At 49.1% G+C, this 15,848-nt stretch overlaps 1 protein-coding gene across 6 annotated transcripts in view; it reads left to right on the forward strand.

Moving 5' to 3' along the window:
• The window catches only part of LOC122363459 (segment polarity protein dishevelled homolog DVL-3-like), a 31,283-nt gene that overhangs the window by 4,032 nt on the left and 11,403 nt on the right, over window positions 1-15,848 (forward strand). For 4 of the 6 annotated variants that reach the window (XM_043332747.1, XM_043332748.1, XM_043332745.1 and 1 more), the window contains exons 2-6: window positions 7,616-7,685; window positions 8,538-8,664; window positions 9,823-9,885; window positions 11,352-11,489; window positions 15,467-15,707. In XM_043332747.1, the coding sequence (XP_043188682.1) occupies window positions 7,616-7,685; window positions 8,538-8,664; window positions 9,823-9,885; window positions 11,352-11,489; window positions 15,467-15,707 (639 nt within the window). The remainder of the gene's footprint in view (window positions 1-7,615; window positions 7,686-8,537; window positions 8,665-9,822; window positions 9,886-11,351; window positions 11,490-15,466; window positions 15,708-15,848) is intronic. The other 2 variants (XM_043332746.1, XM_043332750.1) reach the window with 1 other exon arrangement.

Raw genomic sequence — 15,848 nt, forward strand, 5'->3', positions numbered from 1 at the left:
GCCGAGGCGATGACGTCTGTGATCGGCGGCGTCTTTGTGCCGCTCGTATTGAGATGTGGGGACAAGGCTGATAACCTTGTTTTGAGTTTTAGAACACCGGGCTGGGTTGAATGAGAGGAGCGCCGACAATGCACCGAGTCCTTTCGGGTTGTCTCAGCGAGTTGCGTCTTCGTTTAACCACTTACGCTATGCGCGGCCTGGCTCTCACGCTTCAAAATTGCGCACCGCCCGCTGATCAACGGCACACGCACACCCCTCGGCACCCATCTCCGCTCTCACACCCGCCCGTCGACGACCCAAGGTGCGGCCGGGAACTTTTCCCGCTGTGAGCGTGCCCGTGGTCGAGTGCACGTGGGCCCGTTCTGCTGATGACTATCGCACAACGGGACCCTGTGTGAGTCAGCTCGGTCAGACTGGTGTGGTGACACGTTCTCCCCCACGAAACACACAACGACCGCTGCGCTGGACATGGGCGACAGTGTTGTGGTGTTGTGGCGGTTGAGCAAATCGCACGTTTCTGGTGGGCTACTGAGACCCTGGGAGTTTTCACAAGTATATCATGGATTGTTTGTTCAGTAGTGCTGAAGTTGCTGCTTGCTGTAGTGTACGTCTTGAGGCGGCGTCGAGCGTTATCCATAGCCATTCCCAGTATCAATTCGCCTTCTCGTTCGCTGTGTCGTGGCCCCGCATCGACTTCTGAAGTCGATTATATATTTACATTATGGACTTCCACGGCAGCCGGCGTCTAGTGAAATCGACGCGTCAAGCTGTGAGAACACGCCGGTCGTGGCCTATCCATCACGGAGACGGTAGTTGGTTATGGCAGACGATGACTTATGGGGCCGGGAAACTCGGGAAACATCTGCATAACGATGATACAGGGCCGCTGTCGGTATGGTGCTTGTTATGTCGTTGTTATCCTCATTAATTGCCACTGGTGAGGACGTTACTGGCACGAAAGCTAGTTAGGTGAGGTATATGTCGAAGTTAGATGGTATGTTTGTGTTGTGCCTGAAATGTTTCTTGTATCATCACTGAAAGTACCAAGTTAACCAATTAACGCTGATTGCTTTGATCTCGTCAGTAAGCGTGAAAGTTTCTGTATTCAACACGGCAGTATTGAAATGAGAGTACCGTGTGAAGTCCGATTGTCTGGTTTTCCTTTCCACATGACTTCACCGTGTTCACAGTCGTCAGTCAACTCCGCTTTGTGGTCGGCCCAAACAGCCCGTGCTCATTAGCGTTACTATCAATTCGTCACGGCGATCGGCCTGATGATTTCCTACGGCCTCATATCTCGCCGACAGGGTCCGTCCCGACCTCAGCGGGAAGCCATTGTATTTCCTACATGCCGGGGTATGTCTTAAGCACAGCACGAGCCGGGCAGTAAAACTATGACCAAGAAACTGTCGGTGTCAAAATGCCATGTTATTTGATTGGCCGGGCAGGAAAAAAAAGTTTACTGCCCGAGTTTACTGCCCAGGGCAATGACCTCTAAACTACAGTTTATCGCATTAGCCCAGAGGTATAATTGACAGGGAATGTATAATTGAGTATAATTGACATCATTATTGCATGTTGCCGCGTAAAAATAGAAAACTGACATTTTTTGGTAAACAATATCTGCTCTGCTTATCAAGGGTTTTGAAATATTTTGTATTGGTTACAAAGCCGAAATTATTGTACAATATGCGCCTATTAATCGAAATCCGTTATCGCTTGTTGTCTTATCTTCGTTTGATATGTACACTGATACCTTGGGCCTAATTTATTGCGTTATCATTTGACAGATGTAGTCCTTTCCTCGAAACAAACATGTAAAATATGGAAAATATAATGTATTTCACGAAAGTTTAGCCATAGGGCATCAACAAAGTACGATTACATAAATAAAGAAAAGACTCTTGCAAGAGCACTGGAAAATTCACGTTTATTCACTAGGAATATTATACCTTCTTCTTGTTCTAATGTCGTGGCAAATTATTCATGCATTATGTTTCTTGGATATCCAGTTGTGCCATTCTGAGTTGATATTTTCGGACGCGATTCTTTTTGAAGTAAGGTGTTTTGATTCATTTTCTTCTATAAATTTCCTTTAAAGCTTTATCCACAGCAGTAGCGCAATCAGGAAATTATGGACAAAACAATTGTATAAAAGTGTCACCAAAACCTGTCGAAACTACTTAAAGGAAATAGTTCACTTTCACGAAATTATTTTTTTTTGCAATGGATTTGTGATTTTTTATGTTCAAAATGATCAGCAAAGAAAATAAAACCTTTTTACAACAAAAGATTATTTTCTATATTTTTGATATAGGAAGAACTTTTCAGTTTCTGTAAGGCACACGCGATCCAGTATGAAAAGAGCATGGGTCCCGAAAATTCTTCAGAAACTGAAAATTATCGCGGCCACCGGCATTTGGGCGATCTGCTCGTGCTTTTGTTACTGGAGCGCCTCACTGGAGCGAATTTCTCTAGAGTTCTCGTAGATAATTTCTCTAGTTTCTGAAGAATTTTCGGGACCCATGCTCGTTTCATACTGGATGCGAATATATGCAAGGCACACATCCTCAACGCAAGACACATTTTTCGGGACGAGAAATAGAATATCTTTGCCTAGGGTGATCGTTGGGCTGTAAAAGCTCCTGATTTATGCTCGTCTCAGCCCAAGCTACGGAACTGCTATTCCAGTTCAAAACCCATGTTAAAATGTGAACTATTTCCTTTAACAGGTATGCGGCATGTAGGAAAAATCTTACTGACCTCAGCCGTACGAAATTATTTGGAAACTCGGTTTGCAAAATTTGACTCCGGCCCTCGTGCTTCGCACTCGGGCCTACGTCAATTTTGCAAACCTCGTTTCCAAATAATTTCGTCGGCCCGGTCAGTAATATATATGCGTCACCGGAACGGAGCCCGTCAATGTTACTCTGATCACCCGATCGTGTTCATTGGATTGTCTCCGGTTGGGTGGAACCTCGTCTCTCATTGGGTCGTTTGGTCGTTCTGGGTTGAACATTGGCTGCTATGAGCGCTGCTGCCTGCTAACGTACGTATTTGATTAGATCGATCAGCTAATAGAGCTGACCCAGAGAGGGGCTGCTAGGTATGAGTTGGTCTGTGGGGATTTATATCTGGTGATTTGAGAGCGCATCGGGTATACTCTCGGTACACAACAGGTTCGTTCTCTCCGACCCGAACCGATCTGGCCATGGTGTGCTGGCGCCAACCCAGGTTGCAGCTGAGTTGGCAAGATGAAACTTCTACTGGGTATGATACTTTTCGTGGTTTGTTGGTATTTTTCTGCTTTATTTTATTTTATTGTACTGGTTTATTGTTCATTCGAGCCTGGTTCAGAAATGATTGAACTCAATTGGTTTAAAATAGCTGAAAGCCTGTTTCTCTCGCGTTATATCTATTTTCGCTCCATAAATGTAATCTCGAGCTCATGGTTTTCGTCATACTTTTCTCCCCACCCGCCGGTTCCGACGGCGACTATTTCTGGGCGCGGTCCCACGCGGGTCCCCAAATACGTCCGCTTCCATGCCGTGGGCGATCGCCCCGGGCGAGGGTGTGGGCGGTGGCCGCCGCGCCGGGGCAGATTTCGCCACTGGGTCGCTCAATATGGATGGTTGCCCACCGCCTCCCTTGAAATTGTGATGGTGGCTGGTAGAATGCCATTGAGCCGTGCAGCGGTTTGTTCCATGAGATTTGACAAATATTGCTTGCATTATAACGTCACGCTTGTATTTATAGATATATGTATTTATTTATGCCCTCTGATCGGATGCCCGCTGCCCATGATACCTACCCAGTGGCTGGCGGCTGCTGTGCCAGCGCCCACCAACTCCAGCCTTGTTATCAGCGCCTCATCCTGACGGCTGACTGTTCCTCTGCCGGTGCTGACATGGCTATCGGTGCGCCCTCCCGCCCTTCCTTCCCGGGGCTCTGACACAGCGACGTAGGGCTGTCTGGCTAACGGCCGCGGGGCGTCGTGCGATGCTGTGCGTTCGGTGGTGGGCCGCTGGCTGCAGCGCGCCCCGGGGCATGGCGGTTGGGGCGGCGCCGTCGGGCCGCCTGATGGCGACATCATCCGTCATCGGATTGGCTGTGATTGTTACAGATGGTCGGCGCCGCTGTCTGACCCGCCCCGCCCGGCCCCCTCCCCGGCCCGCTCCGCCCCACCTCACCCCGTCCCGGCCTGGCAAAGCAGGTCCGTCGTGTCGCCGCCATTGCTGAGGGAAGCACAGCCGTACCTCATGTCTAGCGTCTAGTGTCTAGCTCTTGATGGCCAATCACGACGACCGATATCAGTCCGTGAGAGCCGTGCGGCGTATTCACGAAAATACGGCTGCGCCGGCGGTCGGCGGACAGACTTTTCATCGCCCGGGGGCTACGATGACGCCTTGTCCGCTGGTGCTGTGGCGGCGCGTTTTCCCCGTTCCATTGTCTGTTGTTTGCGGCGGCGGGGTTTGTTTTTGGCACGGTGTGGTACACCGGCCGAGCCGTCGTCGGCTCGGTGCCGGCCGTACGTCGGCCCGAGCTCGACTGGAGCGATGTGGTGGCGACGCACGAGCGTGGCGGACACAGCACCGCTTAGTCGACGGACCGCTGCCCCACCCGGCGACGGGACTCAGCAATTAATAACGCACTGTCCCCGGCCATGTCCGACGCTGGAATGTGATAGCTGGTATGCAGCACGACATCAATATTGCAGCCGACGCTGAATGAAACGTGACTCATGTTCAAATGGTGGAGTTTTCCCACACTTGTGTCTAGGCGACCGTTTAGCAAGGCTGTCAGGCCTGGCGCGAACAATGACTGCCAGTGTTGCACGGTTGTATGCTGCAGCGGCTGACAAAGCGGTGCACTCCGCTCATATGCCGAGGCCGTGGTATTGTAAATTGTTCCTGTAAGTTCTCACATCAGCCACGCTTTCAAGTTTCACGCTACTTTGTGTGGGATACTGCGGTTCGATCATCATGTCACGTGATGTCCGCACTGGTGTCGTAGTCTGATGACCTGTTGTCACGTGATGTGTGGCATAAGTGACGGCTGTTCTCTGGTGTCACGCATCGTACGCATACAAGCTGCGCTAATAGTGCATCTTCATTATCAATGACGCTGCTTTTTTCGCTTGAAAACAAGCTTTCTTGCAACATTTTATACGCCCTGCTGGGCTGTTTTTACTTATCCACATGCTTCACACATGGCACAATGTCCTTATGCCTCACGATTCCGTCAAACACAACACCAGTTCCAACATCAGCTGTAACCCTGCATGTATCACCAACTTCTCTCCATCCCGCTCTTGGTCCATTCGTCTGTCCCCCTCCTCTCGACACAGCCGTCCTACGAACCGATCTGCACTGAACAGTGTTTAGCCATACCTACTGCAGATACGCCCCCCACCCCGACCCCGGCGCGAGGCGACCCGCGCTCGAGTGGTGACATCTCGGACGGCCGCCCGATGCCTGTAGGCCAGTCGCGGGGACAGCGAAACGCGCGGCGCGGCTACTTTGATCTGAGAGAGCGGGGAGGGGCTGTCAAGTTTTCATTCCTGTCAGACGGGTGCTCCGTAGGGAATTGGCGATGTTGTGGCGTTCGAGCTGTGTGTCGTCTGGAGCGTGGGCGGGTGGAGAGAGGAATAGCAGGCGACTGATATGCTCTGCGTTCTGTGAAGCATAGGATACGTCTCATCAAGTGGCATAGGAACAATTTTTGATATGGTTGAGAAGGATGGTAACTCGGTTTCCTCAGTCATGTGAACAGATCGTGATGACCTATGGCATTTCCCTGTTTGCTGACCTTTTGTAGATGAGTGAATGTGTCTCGCGATTCATGCTGATAGCTTCCTTCCGTCGGCCGTCGGTCGGTCATGTGATCTTTGGATCCAACTCAGATTCTTGTGTCTGGGATTCTTGATGGACTTTAGACAGATATCGTATCTTTCCGATAGGATTTTATCAAACCAACCTCAATCTTTTGAGATCACGCTCTACACCTTCCCTAGCTGCCTTATTCACTAAACGCTATTGCGTCGACTCATCCGATGGTCCCACTACTGAAAACCTTGCATAACAATGTCAGCTATTGATATTTACCCACTTCTTCAGTCCGTGCTTCCTTTACGATTTGCACTTGACCTGCGATAGATATTCTCTCGTTGGTGCCTCGCCATCTCATCCACCCCACCCACTCCAATCGTTCTCCCGACTGATCCACCCCCAGCTGTGGCTCGCGGGGACAAAGGGACGGGATGGGAGGCGCGCGATGAGTCACCGGACGGGAGATAGCGAGCGCCTCAGACCGACCAACCGACCGACCGGCGAGCGGGCGGTCGCTCCGAACGGACGACCGTGTTCCCAGAACCGCCTGAGGCCGCTCTCGGTCTCACTGGGACGGGTTATTGATCGCCGCCAGACTGGCCATTTGTTGATGGGCCTGCTGGTACTGCTGCTGCCCCTGTGACGGCAGAGACGGGCTGTTTGTGTACAGACTGTGAATGCACGGTCAGCACTGCGGGGGCGGGAGTTCGCGGGGGCTAGGGACGGCTGGACGCTCGCTAGGGCCGCGGTGGGATGCTGCTCGCCAGTCACGGTGCACGTGTTACTTGTTGTCGGATCAGCTCGCCCGCTCACAGGCCAGTCATATCGCTATCATTCCCCTTATCATGCAGTGATCAGGATCAATCAGGATAATCTCACGACAGATAATCTCCGTACGCTGTCGCACTAGCCAGGCCACGTCAGCCATAACTACCGTCGAATAGTTATGCTACTATCTTGTGACTTCTGCTGCAGTTATTATCGTCCTTATCGTGCAATGTCTTGTCTTTCGATATATCGATGTGTTCGCCTTTATCCATTGATAATTGAATAAATAATTGAATATCGGTGAGTTATTGCCCTATTGCCCATCAAATTTTTATCGTTTATTTTGAATGGCAATCAGTGTTTCATTTGTCAGCCTTTTTGGTGGCAAATCACACCTAATGGGGAAAATATTTTCATCCCTAAAATATGAATGACCAACTTTACTTCATCTCTGAAAAGAGTTTCATGTATTCCCAACAGCCAGTTCACTTGTCACTTGACAGTTGATGCACCCACATCCTTTTGTTCCACACCCTGTCAAGATCCTGACATGAAATTCTGGTTTATCAGTTAGCAAAAAAATTGGCATTACACCATTTTGCAAAAATACTGCAGTCATTTACTTTCTTTTTTTCATCCTAGGATTTTTTCTTCATCGGCACACCCAACCAATATCCAATTTTAGAACACTGATGGCAATTTAATCACTCATCGTGGATGACTTGGTAGATGTAAAACAATGGATAATGGATGGCATATCCTGTTTAGACGATATCTCCACATTCTCTATGCCGATAACCTCTTCTCGCATCTCCCTCTGGTTATTATACCAGCTCAGGCCCTGCCCGTGCAACCCTCCGAGACTCGCCAGCCTGTCCGCCGGCGCTGCCCTGAGGCGCCGCCGGCGGAGGAGGTGTGACAGCGCCCGGCGCCAGGCGGCTGATGGATCGCCCCCGCCCTCTGCCAGGTCCGCCCGTCGCTCTCTCCTGACGTGTGCCCGCTCTCTGTCTGTGTTGCAGAATCGTTAAGGAGGAGATAATTGATGATGAAGCGCACCTGCCATGTATCAACGGACGTGTCGTATCGTGGGTATGTACTGGGATGATGTAGGCGTGGGTTTGGGATGGGTGTGAGCGTGGGTTTTTTCAGTGGGTTGTGACTTAGGCATTGGGTCAGTCTAGTTAGTGGGGCTCTGGCATGGATACCATTACCGATCAGTCAGCCCGTCTAGAGTTATTGGGTAAGCAGAAGCGTGGTGATAAGGTGGTAGGGCCAGCTTGGGGTAATGTGCCGGGCGCGGGTATTCTGCGAGCGGTTGTTTCCCTACGGTACAACCGCTTTGTGGGCACTGAATAGTAAGTGGGGCTTTGATAGTGGAGCATATACATTATGCGGTGTTGAGAGCTTATAAACCATTGTGTAAGCCTTGGGGTGTGGCATTCCTGATAAGGAAACTCAACTGAATTAGAAATCATTGTTCATAATCGCCCATTCATGTCTTCGAGTTGTCTATCATTGTTCGTAATCGGTCTTTTTTGTATTGCGGCAACCTTGCATTACCGTGCAGGCCGTTAGTTCGATGAATGGGACTGTGGCAGTGCCTTTCCTCAGACCAGCAGTACATGCATTCGGTGCACAGCGACTGATCGGCGGAAGTTGTGTCGTCAGTTGGAATAGGGAACTTGACATTATCGAACACCTTACTGAAGTTTGTCTTACCTACCTATTTATGCTTACCTGATGTTTCGGAGCTGCTTCCCACCACAGTTTTTTTACGCCGTAATGTCTATTCAAAGTGCTCTGCGGCCTGTGATCATTTTAGCCTCGCAGCATTCGAGCCGAGCTGCCATCCCGCCAGTCTTGTCGCTGTCATTCAGTCTGATCGTTCTATCACATCAGTCGTTGTCGTTCGCTGACTGACATGTTGTCGGCACTTTTCAGCTGGTGTCGGCAGACGGCAGCACCATCGACGGCTCCCAGTGCGGTGACCCGGTGGGCGCCATGTCAGAGCTGGCCAGGCCCCCGGGAGACGCCACAGAGACAGAGTCGACCGTCAGCGGCGTCAGAGGTGCGAGCAGACGATGTCGATGATGACGTCCATACTGGTACCGATATCCATCTCGTCAAACAGTTGTATAGCTCCGGCCCTTCTCTGGTCCTGTCAGCTTCCTACAGGACAGCACCCTTACAATAATACTGACCTTAGAATCGGACGGTTGATCCCTGACTATGACACATGACACCCTAACCCCAGGCCTCCTGCTCCTGAACCTCTGGTTCTACTCCATGGACCTGACGATTGATGATGACTCCTTTATGATGATCATGACCTTGATTCCTGAGTCCTGACGGCTGACACTGACTCAGCATTGAACGTAGCGATGCTGATCCTAAGCTGGTTCGTTTATTTCGTTCACCCAGCGCTGAATTTGATGAAATGAACTTGATGTTGTGTGCTCCATGTGTAGGAAGGAATGTGCTCCCAATATCACGTAATTGTGTGTAGATGTGCACGAATGTCACGATCAGATAGGGCACATGGTAGTTCTTGTTTTCTACTGCCCTCTGAATTTTCGGTGTTATTCTCTCACTATCGTGCACTCAGGTATGTTAAAGTTATTATTATTTGTTTATCACCGATCTTCTTAGCTACTATCACGTGTCACTGGTGCATGTCCCATGACTCACGCATGTGTCTGCCCAATCACTCTTACCCACTAAGGCGATACATTCGCCCACTCCGCTGCCAGAGACCCCTTCCCTCACTCATGCATGTTCGCACCGTCATCAGGCGATTATACGCCGGCCGGCAAAGAGCAGAGACTACTAAATATGGACACTGTTTGCCTACGGACCCGCCCATTCATGCATTGCTATGCGATCGCAGCTGGCCATAATAGCCGCAGTCTGCAGCTGCATTCAAATCATTGTGCCGCCCCTTTTCATTATCAGTCTTTTTACTGTGCCATTCACTCATGTAATTACGGTGGCTGAGTGCACACAAATACAGATAGACCATGCTTATCTCCAAATTATGAACGGAGTAACCCTTTGCTCAAATTCGCCCGTCTCCACAACAATCGCACACCGCACCCCATCATTATCATAAACTATCTCCCCCACACTGCCACTGCCACTGCCAAGGCTGGTATGAGCTCGTCAGAGCATCCACCATGCCTCTAACGGTTCCGTTAATGTGTGCCTGTCTGTGTGTGCCGACCTACAGGGCACGGACACCGGCTGGGCCCGTCACTACGGCCGCCCCCGGCCGCCGGTCGGTACCACTCAGGTGAGCGCTCCTCTCGAGCGCCGACGGTCCGGGCCGCATGCATGCGTGCTCGCCGGCGGCTTCGTACTAACGCTGGTGCAGTGCAGTGTGCCCGAGGCAGGCGCCAGGAACGCCGAGCTGACTGAATTGCCCCAGGAGCGGTGATCGTTCCCGGGGATAGACGCTCGGCGCCTTGGAATGGCTGGCTTGCAGTTGGGCTGGCGCTGAAACTAACATGTCTGTCCGTCCGTTGGAGTGAGTGGGGCGAGAGTGAAACGGCTTTCGTAGGTGAAAGGATGGCTGGTGTTGGTGTGTCGGGCCAATCGCAGCTTGGTGTTGCTTGGTCTTTGACTGAAAACTGCGGCTATGAGGGTAGTTTTTTCGACGTCTCTTTCTAGTGAAGCTAGCGGAAGATATGGGCGATGAATGGGTGCCGATGACCTCTGAAGTCCAGGCGCCTAAAAATCCCAAATCATCATCATGGGCGATGAGCGACCGACTGGTGTCCTAGCCGGACGTTCAATTCAACAGTGGCATTTCGGCTCCGCGGACGTGTCTGTTGATTACATGCCGGCGTGTTTGCAGCCGTCTGAAATGCCTGTTAACCAACACAGGCGTCAGGCCTGCCCGGCGAACCCTCGCTAACCGGCCTCAGCGCCCGGTACAGCAGCCGCTCGCAAACCACGCCAAAGTGCCGGTAATGAGTACGCGGCGGCCTTGTCACGTCCGCAGGTGGATAATGACCATTGACCACTCCTCAATCTGCACGGGCCCCGGCGGCGGCTGGCCGAGCTCCTCTGCCTGTGTGTAACAGTGCAGCCGTAATGAGCAGTAATGGACGGTATACGGCTGGTAACAGCTGGTAACGGATGGTAACGGCTGGTAACGGAGCTGAGCGGGCGGTGGTCGGACGGAGCAGGCGGCGCCGGCTGCTGTGGAGACTCCACCGGCTGCAAACGCTCAGCCAGCGGCCCGTGACGACTCAGACCGCCTTCCACTGCCCCCGGCCGGTGGATAGGTCAGGGGGCCACTGACCTGAGATAACCCCGGTGCACGCGGAATTGATGGTGCCACCGAAGAACAGTAGCGCGGAGGAATGATTGACGCATGCCTTGGCTTTGCTTGATACGGCTTGACCTGGTCTGGGCTGCTTTGGTTTTGTTGAGCATGCTTCTGACTGTTGCAGCTCTCACTTTCTTGAGATTGTGTTTCTTGGGTTGGTGATGGTGACCCTTTTTTGTTAATTATTAAAGCATCTCAACCATCTTCTTACCCTTTCAGTTGAATGCATTATTGATTGCAGAGTTTCTTTTTAGTCATTTTAGAACGGTAATTCATCGAACATGTGGTATTTTATTATTGCACTCATGCTCGTCCCTTTACTTTTCACTAATCCCTTACCTACGTGAACCATCACGCACCCCATTCCCATGTATCCTCTGTCTATGTGCGCCCCTGACCCTGTTATATGCCTGTGTCCCCTGCAGCCGGTGAGAAGCTCAACGGGCACGCACGGCACCGGGCGCGTCTGTACGACAACAGCTCCATGCTCAGCTCGGACCTGGAGTCGACCAGCTTCTTTGACTCGGAGGACGACGGCTCGAGTCGCATCACATCCACCACAGGTACGGTGGTACGCGAAGGTGGGTATTTTGGGGTGGGACAGTCAGATGAGATGCTGGAAGGGTGCGTAGGACATCGGAGTGGGACAGTAAAAAGAGTCAGACGTCGTAGTGACTGTGGCCTGTAACGATGAAGCACGGTGCATTAGGATGCATTGCAACTGTGAGGACTGAGATGGGACGATATCGTGAAGAGTAGAAGTATAATCTTTGAAACACCGACGGGGACCAAACAGGCCACGATAGGATATCCGCATTCGACCGCCCTGGAAGGTGGGAACTGGTTAGAGTCCAGCCGGAGGGGATAGACACTAGACATAGTCCTTTTGGCAGGGAGCTGCGGAAGTGGATCACCTCAGCGCTGTCTCTGTGGCAGCTCAGCCCAGTCTCCAGTGACTGTCTGACCGTCAGCTGTTGTAGTGTTAATCGATGGGCCGTTTACACTGACCTCAGATTGTTGACGGCCCTGTCCGATAGCGCCCTGCAGTGACTGGGGCGTGCAGCTCCGTCTGGGCAAACATTCCGCGAATTTCTGCGGATGGTCAGCTGTGGTGCTGGGGCATGTCGCTGGCACAGACTGCTGTTTAAAATGGCTGGAGGGCACACTGCACAACGGTTTAGCAATGAATGATTTTTTTTTTGCTCCTTTGGAGCGGCACCGCTGCTCTTTTTTTCGAACTACTCCGCCACCCATGATCAGGTGACCAGGAGTGCCCCCGCCCTCAAACCCAGCGACTAGCAGAACCTTACGTTAACACCAGATAAAATAAACTGATCAGTCGCGGCACTCCCTGCTAAGAAAGGAAATAAAACTAAAAAAAAGCAAATGAGAGAAGGGGTAGCGGGTTTAGGCGGAGACAAGAACAGAATGCGAAAGTAGCCACTGCTGAAACCAGACAGATGACTGTTCTCTACTACGATACCGAAAGCAACTTTCACTCAGAAGGGCATGCATTCATCTAGAGTAGAAAAAAACAATCGCTCATTCACACGTCATGCAAACATACGTGGGGAATCGCTCTGGTCAAAAATTCGGCCGGTCAATGCTGAGGGCAGAAAAGCCTTTCCAGCTAAGCGAAGCTTGTTGCTGGTCAGGCTCCTTGCTCCAGCGCCAGAGATTATTCATGGTGACGAATGACGATGATGAAAATAATTTCGATGAAACATGATTTACTTGCAATTAGTGCAGTTTTGAGGCAAGTACATTTGAAATTACATAAGTTGCAATGAAAGGATAGCGAGAATTCCAGAGGAAATTCTCGAAAAAGCTTACATATTTTGTATGAAGTATGCTTTGACGTATCTTTTTAGCTGAGATTTAGATATCTGATTAATGGTTGTTATAGAGAATTGGGATGCAACGACATTATTCCAGACACGCGGTCCTATCCATGATGCTATTTGTGCACGATAACGTTTTGCCGAGAAGGGTTCGTGAAAATGTTGTCTATTTCTTGTTCTTATATTATCCTGATCTACTGTAGTAAACAATTGGTTAAGTTGCGATGGTAAATGTGAAGCGAATTTTCGATACATGAACATGATAAGTTGTTGTCTAGCTAGTGCGTTTACTTTAAGAACATTGAGCTTACGAAATATGGGCATAGTATGTGCAAGACGATGTTCATTTACTATAATTCGAACTGCTCGTTTTTGTAATACTTCGATTTTGTGGAGATAAGTTGGATATGTGAAACCCCAGATTAGGCAGCAATAGTTTAAGAAAGGAAGAATCAGTGAGTTGTAGAGCAAGAGTAATGATTTTTCAGGAAGAAAGTACTTCGCTCTACTGAAGATTCCAATATTTCTACTGATAATGATTGCTATGTTATCGATGTGGTATTTCCACTTCAAGGCAGGGTCAATAGTGATGCCTAGATATTTTACTTTTCTGCTATTTCAATTCTTTCACCATGTATCATAATGTTCAAATTAATGATATTACCCATTTGGTTGTATACTTGGTAAATGTTTTTTTGTACGTTGAGTGTGAGTTTGTTTGCTTGAAGCCAAATGGATACAGCTTCAAGTTCTTTATTCATATTTTCTTGTAGTTCCTGTGTATTTTCACCTTCAAAAAGTAAGGCTGTGTCATCAGCATATAGAAGGCATTCTGATTTTTTGCATACATTTTTTAAGTCATTTATGTATATAAGGAAGAGTAAGGGGCCTAGGATAGAGCCTTGGGGCACTCCTAGCTTAATACTTTGAAAAGAGGATCTAGTACTTTTAAATTCTACACATTGTTGTCTGTTTGTGAGATATGATTTGATAAAGCGAAGAGCACAACCAGTAAATCCGTATTTACGACATTTGCTGATGAGTATGTTGTGGTTCACTGTATCAAATGCTTTTTTAAGGTCAATGAATACCGCTGAGGACATTTTCCCATTTTCCATGCTTTTTGTTATTCGTTCTTGCAGGAGTACTATAGGCATGTATGTTGATAAGGATTTTTGAAAGCCAAATTGATCCTTACATAATATGTCATTCTGTATGAGGTATGCATTGATTCTCTGGTGTACAATCTTTTCTAGAAGTTTGGAAAGATAGGGAAGGATACTAATGGGTCTATAGTTGCTAAATATATTTTTATTTCCAGATTTGTATAATGGCTTCACCACAGCCATCTTCATACTTTCAGGAAATGTTCCAGTACTCAACGATATGTTTATTAAATGAACCAATTGACTGAGTATTGCTGAATATGTATTTTTGAATATTTTTGAATTGATGTTGTCAAAACCAGCACCAACATTTTTCATATTTCTTATCATGGACTCTAATTCTGCAGAATTTGTTGGGTGAAAATGATCAAATGTGTTTTCACTGGAAGTGACACTATCCAGGGGATCAGTTCTGGTATTTGGGATTTCTTTTTCTAGCTTCTCACCAATTGATATGAAAAAATTGTTAAATAAATGAGCTACTTGCTTGGTGTCTTCAATGAGATTTCCATGCGCATCACTGAAAGCAGTAGATACTTCAGATTTTCTAGGATTCTTATTTATACAACTGTTGAGTATTTCCCACATTTTCTTTGAATTTGTCTTATGAAGCAATAATTGTTCCTGAAAGTACTTTTTCTTCGCTTCCCTTATCAAGCCATTGAGGCAGTTTCTATGTCTTTGATAGGCAAGTTTGTTTCTATTTGTAGGATTCTTTGTTTTTTCTCTATATAGAGTGCTACGGGTATTTATTGAGGTGAGAATTGCTGAAGATATCCAAGGTTTTATGACTGTTGTTTTCCTAGTACACTTCCTCTTAATGCTAAACAATGCTATGCCTGAAGAGTATGCATTGATAAGTGTATCAGCTGCAGTATTTGCATCAGGGATGGTATGGAATGTTGAGAGCTGTTGGGATAGGTATTCTTGTAGTTCAGTGACTTTGTTATAATTGAAGGTGGTAATCCAATTGTCTTCAGGTGGGTTGATTTTTTTAGTACAGCATGTGAATATAGGGAAGTGATGTTCTGATGATGTTCTGCAGGCTGGATCTAGGGAACCATAGCCAGCCCAATCAACAACTGTATTTATCGCTACTGTTCTGCAGTGAACACGATAATCTGTTTGTAGTGAGATAGGGTTGCAGCGTGTTTGTTGGCAGTCGTGTTGATGTTTCATAGGCCACATCAGCCCAGGTGACTCCTCGTGCCTTCCCGGCCTTCACAAGACGTCGGCAACGCCATTGTTTACGTTTGCTGATCTTCCTTTCGTATCTTCCGCCTTCGGTCCTTTTTAGGGAATGCATCCTATCTATTGCTATTGATCCTGCAGCGTAATAATAGCCCATCCATTGGAGTTCTTGAGGTGCGTGCTCTTTCCTCAGCCCTCTTTTCTGTAACCCCTTCCCTGGAGATCCCCAGATGTGTATACTTTGTTCGTAACCCTCTGAGTCTGACCCCTTTGTTGAGATCCCCCGAGATGTGTTTACTCTCCCGTCACCCTCTAACACCTCCTCCCTCCTCCGCCCACCAGGGAGCACCTCGGTGTCTCGCGTGCACCGGCGGCACCGTCGGAGAAAGCCGCGGCCGCAGCGCGGCCAGCCGGGCATGTCGCGCACCTCCTCCTTCAGCTCCATCACCGACTCGACGATGACGCTCAACATCATCACGGTGACGCTGAACATGGACACGGTCAACTTCCTCGGCATCAGCATCGTCGGGCAGAGCAACAAGGGCGGCGACGGCGGCATCTACGTCGGCAGCATCATGAAGGGGTGAGCGGGGATCAGGAACGGTGGGTGAATGGGTGTTTGAAATACTGTGGCTTGAAAGTGGGTTTCGAAAAGGACTGCTTTGGACGTGGGAGAGAAGCGTGCGATGCTGCTAGCGTGTGTAGATTATTGAATAAGTAAAAA

This window comes from Amphibalanus amphitrite, unplaced genomic scaffold, assembly GCF_019059575.1.
Source record: "Amphibalanus amphitrite isolate SeventyFive unplaced genomic scaffold, NRLGWU_Aamphi_draft 000621F_arrow, whole genome shotgun sequence".
NCBI lineage: Eukaryota > Metazoa > Arthropoda > Thecostraca > Balanomorpha > Balanidae > Amphibalanus > Amphibalanus amphitrite.